The sequence below is a fragment of the Diabrotica virgifera genome, chromosome 4, assembly GCF_917563875.1.
Source record: "Diabrotica virgifera virgifera chromosome 4, PGI_DIABVI_V3a".
NCBI classification, from domain to species: domain Eukaryota; kingdom Metazoa; phylum Arthropoda; class Insecta; order Coleoptera; family Chrysomelidae; genus Diabrotica; species Diabrotica virgifera.
The window spans coordinates 118,901,317-118,919,572 of record NC_065446.1 but is presented as its reverse complement, the minus strand read 5'-3'; the positions used below and the strand labels follow the sequence as shown (position 1 = coordinate 118,919,572).

The following is an 18,256-nucleotide window of genomic DNA, read 5'->3' as shown; positions in this document are numbered from 1 at the left end:
ACTACATTAACATGAATTTTCCTAAAAGACAAAATGTATGGTTATAAGAGCAAATCTACTAAGATGTAAATTGTAGCTGGAGGATGAGATAAAACACTATCTAGCTGTAGCTACGGAAAGCCCAGGGTTGCAAAAAAACATGTTTTTTAATTCTATACAAAACACATGTTTTTTTTTTTGTTTTAAACGTTTTTTTTCTTGTTTTAAACATGTTTTATTTTGTTTTTAAATTTTATGTTTTAAACAAATAAAACATGTTTAAAACACATGTTTTTTTATTTTAAACATTTTTTTTGTTTTAAACATGCGTTTGTTTATTTTAAATTTTATGTTTTAAACAAATAAAATGTAGAAAAAACACTGTTTAAATCATATTTTCTTAAACATAATATTAATAACTTTGATTTTAACTTTTCTTTAACCTAATAGATAAGAAAACCAATTGCAATTAGGAGCTATTGCCTGGGGAACTCCAGACTATTTACTATTTATAAATTACCATTGCAAGTTGGCTATTGTAATAACGCCTACTGTAAGTTATTTTTCCACCTACCTCTACCGAAAGTATACTTTTCCGGACCTGATTGTAGGGAGGAAAGTTGTACTTTTCCTCCCTAGGGAGGAAAAGTAAAAGTGACGTCATGGTATTTCATTCATGAAATATAACTTATTGACGCCCTGTATAATACCTATTTTCTATTACGTAAGTATCTATACATTTTAACGTTTGTTTAAAAACACTCTGTATTTTGCAGAATGGTAAAAAACAGTAAATTGTTAATGTGATTTAACAATGTTTACATTAATAAATTGACTTATATTTGACAGTTGACAGTTATATTGTACCTACTTGTTAGTTTTAGTTCTAATAAATTTTCTATTTTAGTTCTAATAAAAAATGACTTGCTATTTGAGGAAGGTGGAAAAACCATATGTATAACATGGGAGTGAAATCCCTTTACCTCCCTTGAATGATTACTGCAGTAAACTTCATTCTCGGGAGGAAAAGTAGCACTTTCCTCCCTTGTTATACAAATAGCTATTGTGGTGTTGAGTGTTTTTTTTTTGAAACATGCAAAAATGGCTTTGACCCCGGTTCGTTTTTTGGCAAATTTGCTTGATAAGCGCTTTAGTGGAAATAAACCTAAAATCCATATATTATCATCCAGGAGCATTGCCAATTATTATTAATTACCAGGCAAAGTGTGTACCGTTTACACCATATATGTTTTCTAAACATTTAATTTAGAATGTAATACCACAGACATGGTGGCGTTCTATGAAAAATATAAATACTACAGCATTGGAACTTGCTCAACAGCTCCACACAGCTAATGCATCGTCACCCAACATAGAAATACTCTTCTCCTCAACATACGGTTTACCATTCCAAACTACGTAATCGGCTAGGCAATGTCAAAGCTACTAAGTTGGTTTTAATTTTTAAAGAGCTTAATTGCATCAGTGATGACGTGATATCAGATTGCTAATTTTAGATTACAAGATTACTATGAGACTGGAACAGTTTTGAGAAATTTATTAACTCTTGTATGCAAAATGTTTTAAGTTTTTCCATTTATGTTAAGTTTCGGTTATTAATAAATAAATAATCTGTATGTTAAAAAGTTTGTATAATGTATTTGATAATTTTTTTCATATTTATTTATTATTTTAACCCGGGATCAGTCGCGCCGTTAGAAAAAATCTCACATTTATTCTTTTCCGTGATAAATCGATGAAAAAGTTTGCAACATAATTTTCCACTCGTAAGTGTCTCGATAAAGATTGTAGTAATGCGTGGGAATTTTTTTTAATGTTTTTTTATTTATTTTTTATTTTTTTATTTTTTGTGTGGAATTTATGGCTTTGGTGAGAACCAATTAGCTTTAAAATTGTTAGAATTATACATTTTTAACATAACAAGTAAATAAAAAGAGTATAAAATAGAAATTTGCTTTAAATTCGTATTGTGAGATTTTTTCTCTACGCGCGAATACTTACGTGACATAAGTGAGCGCGACTGCTCCCGGGTTAATAAAGAAAATGAAAAAAAACCATGTTTTAAACATATACACATGTTTAAAACATGTTTAAAACAAAATGTTTAAAACGAAACAACCCTGGGAAAGCCCGAAACAGAAGTGAAAGATCAAAGTGAATATAGACATAGAGAGAACAAAAATAATGCTAGGAACAACAGGAATCCTATTAGAACAGCAGAAACCCTTACAAAAATCGATGGCAAAGTACTATGGGACATAGCTAGAAGTACAGATATGCGATACGGAGATGCAAGGTGGAGTACTGGTATCAAGGACTGGGTAAGAAACAGAAGAGTAGAATTGAACGATCATAGAAGCTGAATGACAACAAATAGAGTAGTAAATATGGCGAGAGACGGTTCCCCAATAGGAAGACGATTAGTGGGAACACCACGAAAACGATGGAATGACAACCTACTGGAGGCATATTGAACAACAGACAGAGTCATGTCTTCACAAAAAGAAGAAGAATTTTGGTATCTGATGTACCCGTAATTAGCTCCTATTCATAATATTTAGTCCTGTTATCTTACCTTCATTTGACCACAGTTTTTGAATGAGTGCCATGTCTATGTTGTCACAGTAATGCCGTTTTTTTATGCTGTAGGTGTAGATTATAGTGGTACAGTGAAACCCCGATAAGTCGGCCTCCGATAACCCGGAAGTCTGGCTAACCCTGATTTTGATCAGACAAAACAAACATTTTTTCACTTTACTTGAGTTTTTTACCAAGAAATAAATAATACTGTGGACAACTGTGTACGTCATTTAGATGTATTGTGCATATTTATTTTATGTTTTTGCAATTATATTGTGTATTTGTTTATTATCATTAAACGCTTTTATTTAGTTCAACAGTTTGCGTCAAATCTTTAGACGTTAATTTGACTGCCTTTTCTTCAATGCAAATGAATGAAAATTTGCATTCGTGGGAACAATACACGAATAGTCAATAATTTTTTTTATGTTTATTAATTGTTTAAATAAAAAAAAACGATTTTAATGGAAAATGCTTAAATTCTCTTGCTTTTTACAATGTAGAAACTTGAAACTTCTACGGATTGTAGCTAATGATATGAACTATACATAATTTCACTTTTTACGTTAATTGTTTACGTTATGCTTCATAAATAAACAATAAGGTTTCAAATTTTGAATGCTCATATATTTGTTTATATAAAAATCGGCGCTTATTCGTGTCAAATTTCAATACGATACGAAACAAAACTTCAACCAAAATTCGAATTAAAAAATTCGGGTTTTTATCGTAGTCTTATAAAAACCACCGGTAGAGACGTTTTGTGCTACAATTAACATTAGAATTCGTTTTGGCGTAATAATTAATTAAACGCTTTTCTTTAGTTCAATCGTTTGGGTCAAATCTTTGGACGGTAATTTGACTCCCTTTTCTTCAATGTAAATGACTAAACATTTGCAGACATATGCATTCGCGGGAACAATACAAGAATAATTAATAAAAAAAATTATGTTTAATAATTGTTTAAATAAAAAACGATTTTAACGCAAAATGCTTAAATTCTTTTGTTTTTTACAATGAAGAAACTTGAAACTTTTACAGATTGTAGCTAAATACATGAACTGTACAAAATTTGACGTTAATTGTTTACGTTATGCTTCATTAATAAACAATAAAGTTTCAAATTTTTTGTTGATTCCGACTACTTTTCATGTTTGTACATCATATGTTTTATGCATATTTTAATAAACATGACGATATATTTTACTGTTTGAAAAGTGTAAGACTAAAAAGTAAAAAATAAAAAATATAAAAATTTTTTTTAAGAAACGCTTTTCTTTAGTTACGAGTGACTAACATTAAAAATATTGTAAAAAAATCAACTAAAAAGCCAAAAATAAAAAAAAATTGAAGAAATCTAATACATTCGTTAAAGAAAAACGTGGGGCGAAAACCGTTTATTCGATGAAGACGCGCCACACTTTTCTTTGACGAATGTGTTAGATTTCTTCAATTTTTTTTATTTTTAGCTTTTTAGTTGATTTTTTTATAATATTTTTAATGTTATTCACTCGTAACTAAAGAAAAGCGTTTCTTAAAAAAATTTATATTTTTTTTTATTTATATGTATTTTATTAATTTTTACCATATTCTCCGGCTAACCCGGATTTTCGATAACCCGGATCGGCCGAGGTCCCGATTAATCCGACTTATCGAGGTTTCACTGTAGTTTCATGGAACTGCAGAAGATTTGACCAGAAAAAAAAATCCTGGCTGATAAACTTAAAAAAACGGTTCCAAATACCGACACAAAACAGAGAAACCTATTTGTTTGATGGTCACTAACTTTTGGTAGAAGACGACACATAAAGAAGAAGCATAAGACATTGCTAATATGACAGCACGTTGCAGAACAGACTATTTGAACTCCTTACCAACTGTGAGAGTCACTCGTGGTACTCCATTCGCGACTGGCTTTGAGCTCAGGATTGTCCAACGCTATCTCCTGAGCCATATATTTTGTTTTCCAAGACGAGCTAATGTCACTTTCAATTCCTCACTTTTGGTCACCGGCATGAATGCCAACACAAGTTTGCTTAGGTATTTCTTCAGACTTTACAATTTACCACTGTCTTTTTTCTTCAAAGTCCTTTTATTAAAGAGACAGTTTTATTAATTTTTTTATTAAAACCACCAGCCAAAGAGGTCTTTTAAAATAATATAGTCGTACATTCTATTTTTCGTCTTATTGTCTTCCGATCATCGGTACTTATAGGTATGTATACAAAACTCTTTTGTATCTTTTAATGAGTATCACCGTTAAACATATGTGATACTTCAAAAAGGAACCACTTTCAGCATCAAAAATGTATTTCAAGTGTCTCATTAATGTATGTAATTATGCAATTCAACTAGTGTGTACGTTTTAAGTACCTACAATTTTATTTAAATTATCGCTTTGAACGATAACAAATACCCTATTATCAATTCCAATCGTATGTTCATACCATTGCCATACGATTTTATAACAAAATATCACTCGTTATCACAGGTCGAGCACGCTTTTTTCGTTGGATCTCCGCAAGCTAATGTCAATCAAGGGTATTTTGGACAAAAGTTCTTCACAGCAAGGTTATTCGATGATAGGAAAATAATTATAAACAGAAAATCGCTTGTAGAGTATAGCTGTCTTATCTGTAAGTTTTGAATCGGTTTTTGCAATTAGTGATTACTCTCGCGCGGCTGTGAATGTTCTCGTGGTTTGACGTTCTCACTGCAGCTTCCGCGATTGGATTAATCTTCTACTTTATTAAAGCCAACTTATTTTACGAAAACAGTAAGTTTATAACTTTTTTCTTTGAGAGGCTGTTGTTATTAACCTATAAACTTTAACTGAAAACCTTAATTTTTGGTCCTTAACCTAAATGTCCTAAACAGTAAGTATTATCTAGATTTTCTACATTCTAAAGGGGCATCCTATGCACCTTTTCACTTTCGGTTTGTAATTAGTATTTGTTTAGGTAGTAGATTTTGATTTATTCTGCTTGTATGTTGTTTTCATTGTGTTCTGTGTTCGTTTTTTATTTTCTCCGTCTATCAGGCCCTATAATGCTCAACTCTTCTGAGAAATCTCATTCCCATATTCCCACGTGTCCTTCTTCAGTGTTATGTGAATTGTTCTATGACATTGTGGAATTGTTCTCTATCTTTCTTAAAGTAGGTGTTTTTATGGAACGAATATTTTACCCCTCCAAATGTCTAGTACCTTTCGCATAATGTATTCGCTGTAGATATTAAACAGAGTTGGAGAGATTATGCAGCCCTTCCTGACACCGGCTTCTGTTCTGAAATTACCGGAATGTGTTGTTTATTTTTTTCTGTGCTCTTATTATTTTCTCGTTTTATGTGTACTGTCTTATGTCTTTAAGTGTTAAGTGGTGAGGTGCCCCATCTCAGCTATTATTGACCGTAGATACCGCCATTTCGCTTTGTTGAAGGTCTTTGTGTAATCCATAAAGCACACAGGCATAGAGGTACTACATATTATTATATTCACGAGTTGTTTTCGATTAGCTGCCTGACATTAGAAGATAAATGTTCTTTTGTGCTCATCTTGGGACAAATCTCGCTTGTTCTTCTGATAATGGATTGCATGAAGTAGAAGCTTACTTGCGTATGAACCTTAAAGCTGTAGTTCCTGCAGTCTGGCGTAGTTCCTTTTTTGAAGATAGGGACCAAAGTGGACGTTGTCCAGTTCTCAGACCACTCCCCTTCTTCTTCTTTAAGCGCCCTGCCCGTTGCGAACGTTGGCTATTAACATGGAAATTCTTTAGCCACGAGTGTCTTCTCCTGCCTGGCCCACGCTTACTGCCTATTTTCCACTGGATAATCGATTAGTATGTTGTTTATCCGTAACGATCGAGCAGGTTGTTGCTTTTTTGCTTATCAGCATCCATTTTATCTTCTTGAAGCTGAGGCTCAGGCCTGTACTAACTGAAGAGTATACAGTGATGATCGCACTAATAACCGGCAAAATAACGCAAGAGGTGGAAAACACATCAAGTTGTGAGATAAAAAGAAATGAAACTAGTGGAGGTGGGATATTTAGCGATAAAAACCTATAAATTTACATTCTACTTATTGTTTCCCACCTTCAGACATATTGGAAGGTTGGTGGAGTTGAGTTTGGCATTGTTGTCTCCATGCTTTCCGATCTTGTGTTAGGTTTCTTGCACTTTCCAATGTCAATTCTTCTCCACTTCTTTTCTGATTTCATCTACCCACATAACTTTTGGTCTTCCTCTTTTGTTTTTCCCCTGCACTCTCGTTTCGAACACTCGTTTTGTTAGTCTCTCGTTCGACATTCTACACACGTGTCCGTATCATCTAAGTTGTCCCTCTACTATTTTTTAATTGATTGGTTCTAGTTTTAGGTATTGTCTAATTGTTTCGTTTCGTATTTTGTTTGTTCTCTTTCTGTTTGCTATTTTCCTCAGAAACGTCATTTCCATAGCATTGACTGGATTTTTGTTTTTTCGTCAGTGTCCATGTCTCGCTGCTGTATCCATGATTGTGGGTCTAACTACTGATCTAACGACTGCCGTTTTTACTTTCTCCGGTATCTATTTTTTCCCAAAATATGTTGTTTTCATAGTGTTAAATAAGCTTCCTGGTCGTCATTTGATTCAATTATTACTCCTAGGTATTTAAAATGTTCCACTTGCTCTAGTTGTTTCCCATCTAATTCTATTGCGTGTGTCTTCCTCGTATTTGAAGTTATCATTGTTTTTGTTTTCTCTGTTTTGAATTTCATATTTTATGTTTGATAGTTCTTCTAGGATTTCAAGATTGTTCTGTAAATCTTCTCTGTTTTAAATGCAGTAAAAGTCAGACGTACTCTCAATCATTTATTGTAACTTCCGACGACCGGTTTCGCTCTCCAAAGTATGCAGAGCATCTTCAGGTCAACGGTTACAAGTCACTAAATGATTCGGATACAAGGAGCTACTTCCTCAGTATTCATTAACATGATATTTCTGCTTAAGTTATGCTAACGGGATATTGTGGAATAGATGGAGAATGTTGCAAAGGTTAACAAGTTTATGGGATTTGGGAATTCTTGAGGGTGAAGAGATAGTTGGTGAAAGACAACCAACAAATATGTGCCTGTTATTTTGTTTGTGAAGTAAACTACAGTGAATGTCATACAATTTTTTTAAATGTGATGGTTTTAAAGATTTTTATTTCTATTTATTAAAAGATTTTATTTTTATTTATATTTATTAAAAGACTTCTATTTATTAGTGTATGTGTTAGTGTAAGATTGACAACGTTTGGATCAAAACGGGTCGATATTTAATATGTATGTTAGATATGGATGTGTAGCTCTATCCTAAATTGTTAAGGTCAGTACTCCTTGATGTTTTAATGAGAGGAGTAGTGGTCGTATAAGGAATGACAAATCGGAAAGCTTAAAAATTGTAGCTAAAAGAGTAAATTAGCAGTCATATAATAAAACAGTAATATATGTGAATTGATATACAACAATGTAGGTACATGAAGTTGAGATATAAATTAAAGGGTGGAGAATTAGAGTAGAAAAGCAAAGGAAGGAATTAAAATTCAGTTGAAAGTAATTGATTGTAAATTGATACTATGTTATAATGATATAAGCAGTGAAGAAATATTAAACTATTGAATCAGATAGAAGAGAGGAATAGTAATAAAATATATTTTGGGGGTATATCTACATTGTGTTTTAAAATTCGTCAATAAATAAATAAGTAAATTCACATCAAAATTAAAATAAAACAAAGGACACAAGACGATACAACAAATAATGTGGGAATTTAAGATTGGTCAGGAGCACTGCATTTGTTTAACTGTATTGGTTTTAAGTTAAAGTTATCAATTTTTCCACTTTGTTTTTTTTTTGTAAAATTTACAAAAATGAGTTAGTTCCCTTTTTAGGACCCGTTTTGATCCAAACGTTGTCAATCTTACACTAACACATACACTAATAAATAGAAGTCTTTTAATAAATATAAATAAAAACAAAATCTTTTAATAATTAGAAATAAAAATCGTTAAAACCATCACATTTAAAAAAATTGTATATATGACATTCACTGTAGTTTACTTCACAAACAAAATAACAGGCACAGATTTGTTGGTTGTCTTTCACCAACTATCTCTTCACCCTCAAGAATTCCCAAATCCCATAAACTTGTTTACCTTTGCAACATTCTCCATCTATTCCACCATATCCCGTTAGCATAACTTAAGCAGAAATATCATGTTAATGAATACTGAGGAAGTAGCTCCTTGTATCCGAATCATTTAGTGACTTGTAACCGTTGACCTGAAGATGCTCTGCATACTTTAGAGAGCGAAACCGGTCGTCGGAAGTTACAATAAATGATTGAGAGTACGTCTGTCTTTTTACTTCATTTAAAATGAACTCTCACATGCAACCCATTCAACACTTCTCTGTTTTCTGCTATCACTATCATGTCGTCTGCAAATAGTAGCTCCGATAGTTGAGTCTGTTTCATTGGTCAGTATTCTAAAGTTAGTTTCCTCATTCTACTCTTGGCTTTCTTTATTGATTCATCCAGTACCACTGAGAATAGTAGTGAGCTCAACACGTGTCCCTGTTTGACGCCTTGACTTGTAGTAAATTCTCTGGATTCCCCGTTATTGGTTCTTACTGTATTTGTATTATTTTGGTACATATCCTTTATTACTTCTATTATGTTCCTGTCAACTCCCCTTTCTTTTAGTGGCTTCCATACGCCCTTTCTTCGGATTCTATCAAACGCCTCTTCCAGGTCGATGAAGCATATTATATGTATCTCTCTATTCTTATTGATTACCCTCTCACTTACTTGTCTTATTGTGAATATTAGGTCTTGCTTGCTTCTGTTCTTCCTGAATCCGCACTGTGTATCTTCCATAGTTGTTTCTATTCGGGTTTTTATTATTATCTCTAATATTCTTGCGAATTCCTTCCCAGGGATACTTGATAAGGCGATACCTCGGTAATTATTACAGTTTCTCTTGTCTCCCTTTTTGTGTATTGGTAATATAATGACTTTCTTCCAGTCCTTTGACATTTCTGCTCTATTTATGATATCATTCATTAGTTCTTTCATGCTGTCCATTCCCTCTATTCCCATGAATTTTATCATTTCCGGGGTGATATGATCCTTGCCTGGTGCTTTGCCTAATTTTACTCTTTCTATGGCTTTCTCTAATTTCTCTGTTGTTATGAGTTCCACTTGTTGTTCTTCATTCATTTGTTGTTATTAATCTATAACATTTAACTGAAAATGACCTAAACAGTACCTAATTTTTCTATTCTATATTCTAAAGAGGCAGGCTATGCATATTTTCCCTCCGGTTTGTAATTAGGTAGTATTTGTTTAGGTAGATTTTGATTCACTCTGCTTATATGTAGTTTTCATTGTCTTATATTTACGTTCTCTATCTTTTTAAAAATATATGTTTTTAATAATTGATGGATTCGACCGTTACTTGATGGAAGTTCATTTTATCTCACAATAAAGCACTGAAAAACGTTTGTTTTTCTATACTTCCACAAAATTTATTACAACTATGTTACTACTACAGCTGTTTCGGCAAAGTGCCTTTCTCAAGGGATATATTTTACAATGTGTTTGCCTTTTTAAGTCTTTAACTGAAGAGGTTGAGGAGTGGGGAGCTGTTTGTCTCGAGTTGGTCATTCAGAATTATATGTGTATTTTTCAATTTATTAATTTCCATTGATTCTAAAAGTGATACTTAAGGCCTTTATTTTGAATATGTAGAATTTGAAACTCTTCATTGAAAGAATGATTATGATCTAGAAGGTGAAGTGCGTATGTAGAAGTGTCTGTTTTTCTATTGTTGAAAGCCCTTTTGTGTTCTGCTATCCGTTTGTCAAAAGTTCTGCCAGTTTGACCGATGTAAGTTTTCGGACAGTCACCACAAGTTAGTTTGTACACACCACTCTGTAGTTGCTTTCTCTTTCGGCTTTTATTGTTTTTAATATGTTTGCTTAAGTTGTTGTTAGTTCTGAAAGCTGGTGTTATTCCTTTCTTTTTTATGTATCTGGCTATTTTTGTTGTTATTTTGCCAGTATATGTGAGAGAGCAGAAGGTACTAGGTTCTTTCTGTGGTGGTGGATACACTAATTTCAAGGCTTTCTTATGGAGTTTTTGGTTTAAAATGTTGTTAACTGTTTGTTCGTTATAGCCATTGTTTACTGCTATTTGTCTAATGATCATAATCATTCTTTCAATGAAGAGTTTCAAATTCTACATATTCAAAATAAAGGCCTTAAGCTATCACTTTTAGAATCAATGGAAATTAATAAATTGAAAAATACACATATAATTCTGAATGACCAACTCGAGACAAACAGCTCCCCACTCATCAACCTCTTCAGTTAAAGACTTAAAAAGGCAAACACATTGTAAAATATATCCCTTGAGAAAGGCACTTTGCCGAAACAGCTGTAGTAATAACATAGTTGTAATAAATTTTGTGGAAGTATAGAAAAACAAACGTTTTTCAGTGCTTTATTGTGAGATATATGTTTTTATGAACATTATTTAAATGTAAACAATTCTCTCGATGTTTTGTTGGTCCACTATCGTATATGCTTAAACTAGTAATTTCGAGGTCTTCCTAGTTCCCTTATACTTTGGGCATTCCCCTTGTATTTTAATGATAAAACTTTTTTACAATTCCGTTTCATCATGTCCTAGTTTAGTTGTTCGACTTCGTGTAAGCCTCGGTTCAACAGTATTTTTATTTGATCCAACCAACGGTTTGGAGTTTTTCAATTAGGCCTTTTCCCTTCAACTCTGTTTTAGATTATTAGTTTTTCTATCGTACCTGTTTTTCTGGAAATGTGTCCAGAATACTGAAAATATCTCTGTTGTCATTGTTTAAGCAATATATCTTTTATTTTGAGTTGTTCTGGTATTGATACATCTGTTCTATGTTTAACACAGGATATTCTCTACATGCGGCGGTGTACCCACATCTCAAAAGCCTCTAGTTATTTTTATATCTTTTTTTTTCACGACCTAAGTACGTTTCGGATGCATATGTGGCTATTCATTCGTTCTTGTAATGGTAAACCTTCTACGCACGCATTTCTCCATCGCATCACCCTTCGTTTTTTATGAGAGACCCCAGGTATATGAAACTGTTAAATAAAAATACATGAAATTATATGAAAGTATTAAATTTTAATACTTTGAAATCTCGAATCTCTATAATGTGTTGAAGATTGTTCTCTGCTCTGTCTACTATCATGATATTTATCTTATTTCTATTTAGCTGAACCCTTTACTTTTCTTCTACAGATGTCTCATTATGTTTTCAACTTGTTGTTTTGAAGCGATTATTAATGTGTCATCGGCATATCTCAGATTACCGATTTTCTATCCTTCAACCGATATTCCACCCCTCTAAATGTCTAGTATCTTTCGCATAATGTATTCGCTGTAGATATTAAAGAGAGTTGAAGAGATTATGCAGCCCTGCCTGACACCGGCTTTTGTTCTAAAATTACCGGAATTTGTGTTGTTTATGTTTACTGTGCACTTATTATTTTCGTATAAACGTCTTATCAGCTGAATTAAATGGTGAAGTGTCCCTATCTCCGCTACTATTGACAGTAGATGATGCCATCTCACTTTGTCGAAGGTCTTTGTGTAATCCATAAAGGACATAAAAATATGCATAGGGGTACTATATTCACGAGTTATTTCTATTAGTTGCCTGTTAAAAGATATGTTCTTTTGTGCTCCTCCTGGGACAAGTCTTCTTCTGATAACTGGATTACATGAAATAGAGCCTTAAGTTCCTTTAAGATAGAAATCAAAGTGGACGTTGTCCAGTCCTCGGGGCACTCTCCAGTTTCCCAAATCTTTCTACAGACCTGGTGTATAACAGTTACTCCAAACACTTCTGTCTCTTTTAAAATCACTGTTGTGATTAGGTCTGCAGCAGGACATTTTCGATTCTTTAGCGTTTTAATTGCATTTTCTACCTCGGACTTTAATATGTTGGGTCTTCATTCTGCAGTGAACTCGTCGTGATTTATATCCTGAGGATCATCTGCATACAGTCTTTGACAGTATTTCCTCCATAGGTACCTCCGCAATCCTTGTTTCGTCATTTATAATTTTCTGGTTTTAATCCATTATTATTTGTGTGATTGGTGTAAATTCTCTAGCTATATATCGGATGTTGTTGTAAAGCTCATGGGGTTCATAACGTTTTGTATGCTTCTCCAGTTCTTATCATTTTTCAGATACATGTTTATTTTCTACCTCACTACATGTTTTTTTATTTCTCTATTTAATCTATGCAGTTATATTTTTTTGGTGTAGCTCTGAATGACATTCGGGTGATACAATTCATGTGGGCGAGGAGGAGTAAAGGTAGAATTCCGCACCAAGCGACCGAGACAGGAGACCGCGACAGGCGACAGATAGGCGAGGTCTCCCCACGACAGCTCTCAATGCAATTATATCAGGGTAGTTCTGCAGCCCGCGACCGAGAAGAGCGACCAACTATCGTTTATCGCGACCTATCTGTCGCCTGTCGCGGTCTCCTGTCTCGGTCGCTTGGTGCGGAATTCTACCTTAAGGGTCGATTTCTCATACCTGCGATAATCTATGGTTCAGTTGAACCAGGTTCACCGGTGAGCTTCGGTTTTGTTTGGAATGCATTTCTCATTGCACGTTCATGTCAGTGCACGTACTACAGCTTTCGAGAAATGGCAAAAGGTAAAAAACTGTCGCCATTTTGAACTACCATTTTTATGCCGTTTTTGAATAAAGTTAAATTTAAGTATTTATAGTCAAATAGTCATTTTAATAATTATAAATACATGTTATAAAAACAAAAATAATGTTATCTTTTATCGTTAGGCTTAATATAATAAAATAGGTTATATTTATATTATGGCAGCGTTTCGTGTTAATACAACGCATGCGTAATCCATGGAATTATCTGAACTGGGTTCAGAATCTTTGGACGGCCGAATTCCAGCGTTCAAGCCTCGTTCAAGTTTAAACTACCATCGGTTGAACCTGAATTGAGAAAGACGATTTTGACTTTAAACTGACGTTCACTAAAAGTTCAGGTTAAACTGGAGTTGAACTCCAACTGGTGTAAGCGGGAATCACTCCACCCCGCCCCAATACTCCAAACTATCCACTTCCTCCCCGATAGCACTCTGATGCGCTATAGTCCAGCCTATATCGTCGCCCCCGTTAGGTAAATTATTCTGATTCGTTTTTTTTTGCACAAACTTACTGAAATAGAGGTCCATATAAAAAATCCACAGGGTGCCGGGTGGTGCCGCGGTACAAAAATTGTTACAACAATTTTTTTAAACAAATTCAAAAAATCAATTTTTCACTTCGTTCAATTTTTTTTAGATTATTTGGGTCATTATGAGCGAAAAATGTCTCTTGTGATTTTTCTCTCAAATTGATAGTTGTCGAGTTATATGCGATTTAAAATTTGAAAAACGCGAAAATGGCCATTTTCAAGACTTAATAACTCGGTTAAAAATTATTATTATGATCATTTCATTCATAGGAGATTCTGACCAATAGAAAGCTACAGAAATCTGAATTAAATCGATAATTTTTGATAATTGCCCGTCGTTAAGTATATTACGTCAGATGCCCTTCGTTGCTACGAAAAAATAAATTCAGTGACATTAATGACAATTAATGTTTTAATAATTATAAAAGTGATGACATTCAATCGTCAAATATTTATAAAAACTTTGTGTTTAATTGTACTAATTTGTACCTACATAAATAAATTACAATAAAATTTTGGTTTTGAACAGTTTTATTCATGAAATAATCGCAACAAATTGCACTCGAACTCTAAAATTAATATAGACTTTTTGCCCTCGTGACACTTTGACATAATTTCACTCGCCTTTGGCTCGTGAAATTAAAACTGTCAAAGTGTCACTCGGGAAAAATTTAATAATTTTAGAGCTCTTGTGCAATTACTACTGATTATTTCATTCATAGAATATTCTGACCAATAAAAAGCTACATAAGTAAAAATTAAACTGATAATTTTTGATAATTTCCCGTCGTCAAGTATATTACGTTAGATGCTCTTCGTTGCTGTGAAAAAATACATTCAGTGACATTAATGACAGTTAATGTTTTAAAAATTATAAAAGTGATGACTTTCAACCGTCAAATATTTATAACAACTGTGTGTTTAATTGTACTAATTTGTACTTACATAAATAAATTACAATAAAATTTTGGTTTTGAACAGTTTTATTCATGAAATAATCGCAACAAATTGCACTCGATCTCTAAAATTAATATAGAATTTTTGCTCTCGTGACACTTTGACATAATTTCACTCGTCTTCGACTCGTGAAATTAAAACTATCAAAATGTCACTCGGGAAAAATTCAATAATTTTAGAGCTCTTGTGCAATTACTACTGAAAGTCAGAAAGTGACTAGATCAAAATTTAAAGCTCCTACCTGATCCTGAAGAAATTTGTGTCATTAATTTATTACTAAGCTGTTATTTTTAATTATTAACAATAAGCGCTAAGAGCGTATTGAGGCGGCCGTCAATGTGAGTCCGAGTAAGATGCACCATTTCGGCAGGCCAATGGGCGACGATACAGCCTGGACTAATAGATCTGCTTAGCTTCTTTCGTTTTTGTGCTTTTGAATGGACTTGCTTTAAAATCAGGTCTGAATCTTTTACGAAAGTTTGAATAGTTTCTCTCTCTTTTGCCTTCTCTATACAATTGTGTTATCAAGGAGTTGCAAGTCTATTCCTTGTGAATTTTCAAATAACTTCCTGTGCGCAGCAATGGGTAACAAAATTGAAATGAATGAAAAAAGTCGCTTTTTTGCTAAAATGTTAATAGTTCAGAGAAATAAGGGAAAAAATATCCTGTTGGTGACACAACCCCCTCCAGGCCGAAACTAAATTTTTTGAGTAGTATGGACATCTATAATAATAACCTGCATCTATAATAATATGTTTCCTGCAGTCGATTTTGATGATATGCTTAGTTATAATCAAATGAAGATCAAAAAACGGTAAATTTTCGCTTTTTTCGTCTATTACTAAAAAGTGAAGCATTCTAAACAAATTTGAGAATAAGAAACTCATAAATCATATAAGAAACTTCAATATGGCTGAATATGTCTATCCTTATTTGTTGCTTAGAAAATTTTAAAATAAGTCATAAATTTTGAGTTTTTATAAATATTCATAACCTTTGTAAAAATTAACTTGAACCTTCTTATTACACGGAATGCTGAGACTTCTGGTGCTTAAATCATACCCTAAATTTCAAATCAATTGGTCAAATACTTTAAAAGTTATTTAATTTGTTTTTCCCAAATTAATTTTTTTGCAACACTATAAGTCAGAAAATGATGAAGTTACAGTAATACTTTGGATAGTTTATGAAAGAAGAATATTTACACTATTAACTTAATTAAAAAAAATGACAAAAAATAATTCTAAATATTGCAAAATTATTTTGCAGGAACATGTGAGTTAAAAAAAGGGGGGCTAACTTCGTCCCTAATTGTCTTAGGACAATTGTTTTTCTTTCTAAATGTGTATACAAATTCAGTCTTTCTAAATTAGTACATTCTTTCACTGTTTTTGCTGTAAATTTGAAAGATCCGCTTGGATTGACATGAAATTTGGCAAACGCATAGCTAACATGTCAAAGAGAAAAAGTGATATGGTGCCGATGTGTGCTTTTGCCCTAGGGGTGAGTTTCACCCCATCTCTGGGGTGAAAAAATATATGTCCAAAATAAGTCCCGAAATGGATGAACTGACTAATTTTAAGCAACTTTTGTTCTATAGAGTTTTTCACCAAATCAAACTTTTCGAGTTATTTGCAAGTGAATATGTTCATTTTTCAACAAAATAACCACGTTTTTAGACGGTTTTTCGCAAATATCTCAAAACGTAGGCATTTTGAAAAAAATATTCTTACCAAAACTATAGCCTATAAAAAAGTGGAAAAAACGGTGTATATATTAGGTCTCTATACCTAGCAAAAACAGAGTTATAGCTAATGAAAAATAGGTTCATATTCGAAAAATTCCAAATAGTCCAAAAATTCAATGTGAAATATAACTTAAAAATTATTAGAGATTCCAAAAATCTTAAACAATACAAAAAGTCGGCTTTACTTTTCTGAATATTTTGTATTTTTTTGTTTTTCTGTAAGACAAAAATTGGTTAGGATTCGGTGTTTCTAAATTTGCATACACTCGTGGTAAGTGGCTCGTTCAAGCCCTTTTAACTACAGCTCTTTCAAAAATAAGAACTTTGAACCGATGCAACTTACAGATCATATGATCAATACATACGCGAGTAAAAAACTTGTGAAGTGGTAACAATTAAGTTCAATTGAAATGCTAATTAGGGGATGATTTTCCCAATTTCTTACCAAAAAAAGGACCTACTTTATTTTGAGCGTAATTTGTTTACTTTTGATGCTAAAAAGTTTTTTTAAAAAACAAAAATAAACATTTTTTAAACACTTTAAAAAAGTTAAAATGAGTTTTGCCCAAAATAGTGCTTTGTGTTTTAGTTATGGCACGTTAAATTATTCGATTTGGAATTTGACGAATATGAACCTATTTTTCCTTAGCTATAACTCTGCTTCTACTAGGTATAGTGACCTAATTATATACACCATGTTTTTCACTTTTTTACGTGCTATATTTTTAAGAAGAATTTTTTTTCGACCAAATACTTACTTTTTGAGTTATTTCCGAAAAACCGTCTGAAAACGTGGTTATTTTGTAGAAAAATTAACATATTCACTCGCAAATAATTCGAAAAGTATTAACTTGGTGAAAAAACTTTATAGAACAAAAGTTGCTTAGAATTAGTCATTTTATCCATTTCCGGACTTATTTGGAACATATATTTTTCACCCCCAAAAGGGGGTGAAACTCACCCCTAGGGCAAAAGCACACATCGGCACAATATCACTTTTTTTCTCTGACTTGTTAGCTATGTGTGCCAAATTTCGTGTAAATCCAAGCAGTTTTTTAAAATTTAGTGGTTTTGCAATATTTTACCTTTAAAGAACGTACTAAATATGAAAAAATAATTTTCCTACGGGTAACGGTTAAAAAGTTATTCTAATTGTTTATAAGTAATTGTTCATAAGCAAAAAATCGACATGTTTTTGCAAAATAATTTTACACTGTTTAAAATTACTTTTTGTCATTTTTTTTTAATTAAGTTAATAGTATAAATGTTCTTCTTTCATAAACTGTCCGAAGTATTACTGTAACCTCATAATTTTCTGACTTTATTGTTGCAAAAAAAAATTAATTTGGGATAAACAAATTAAATAACTTTTAAACTATTTGACCAATTGCTTTGAAATTTAAAATATAATTTAAGTACATGAAGTCTCAGCATTTCGTATAATAAGAAGGTTCTAACTTATTTTTTTTTACATAAGTTATGAACATTTATAAAATCTCAAAATCTATGACTTATTTTGCAATTTTCTAAGCAACAAATAAGGATAGACATATTCAGCGAACGCCATTATTGAAGTTTTTTATATGGTTTACGAGTTTCTTAATCTCAAATTTGTTTGGAATGCTTCACTTTTTAGTAATAGACGAAAAAAGTGAAAATTTAGCGTTTTTTGAT

At 32.5% G+C, this 18,256-nt stretch overlaps 2 protein-coding genes across 4 annotated transcripts in view; one reads left to right on the top strand and one right to left on the bottom strand.

Annotated features, from left to right (window-relative positions):
- LOC114343388 (uncharacterized) overlaps positions 1 to 4,895 on the bottom strand; it is an 81,927-nt gene extending 77,032 nt beyond the window's left edge. The window contains exon 1 of the mRNA XM_028294204.2: positions 4,455 to 4,895. Within this exon, the coding sequence (XP_028150005.2) occupies positions 4,455 to 4,534 (80 nt within the window). The 5' untranslated portion in view covers positions 4,535 to 4,895. The remainder of the gene's footprint in view (positions 1 to 4,454) is intronic.
- LOC126883135 (acetyl-CoA carboxylase) overlaps positions 1 to 18,256 on the top strand; it is a 465,330-nt gene that overhangs the window by 143,451 nt on the left and 303,623 nt on the right. The window contains exon 1 of one of the 3 annotated variants that reach the window (XM_050648384.1): positions 5,055 to 5,356. The exons of 1 other annotated variant lie outside the window; for it this stretch is intronic. In XM_050648384.1, the coding sequence (XP_050504341.1) occupies positions 5,269 to 5,356 (88 nt within the window). In that variant the 5' untranslated portion in view covers positions 5,055 to 5,268. Of the gene's footprint in view, positions 1 to 5,054; positions 5,357 to 5,437; positions 5,457 to 18,256 lie in introns of those variants that run through there. One more of the 3 variants, XM_050648388.1, reaches the window with a different exon arrangement.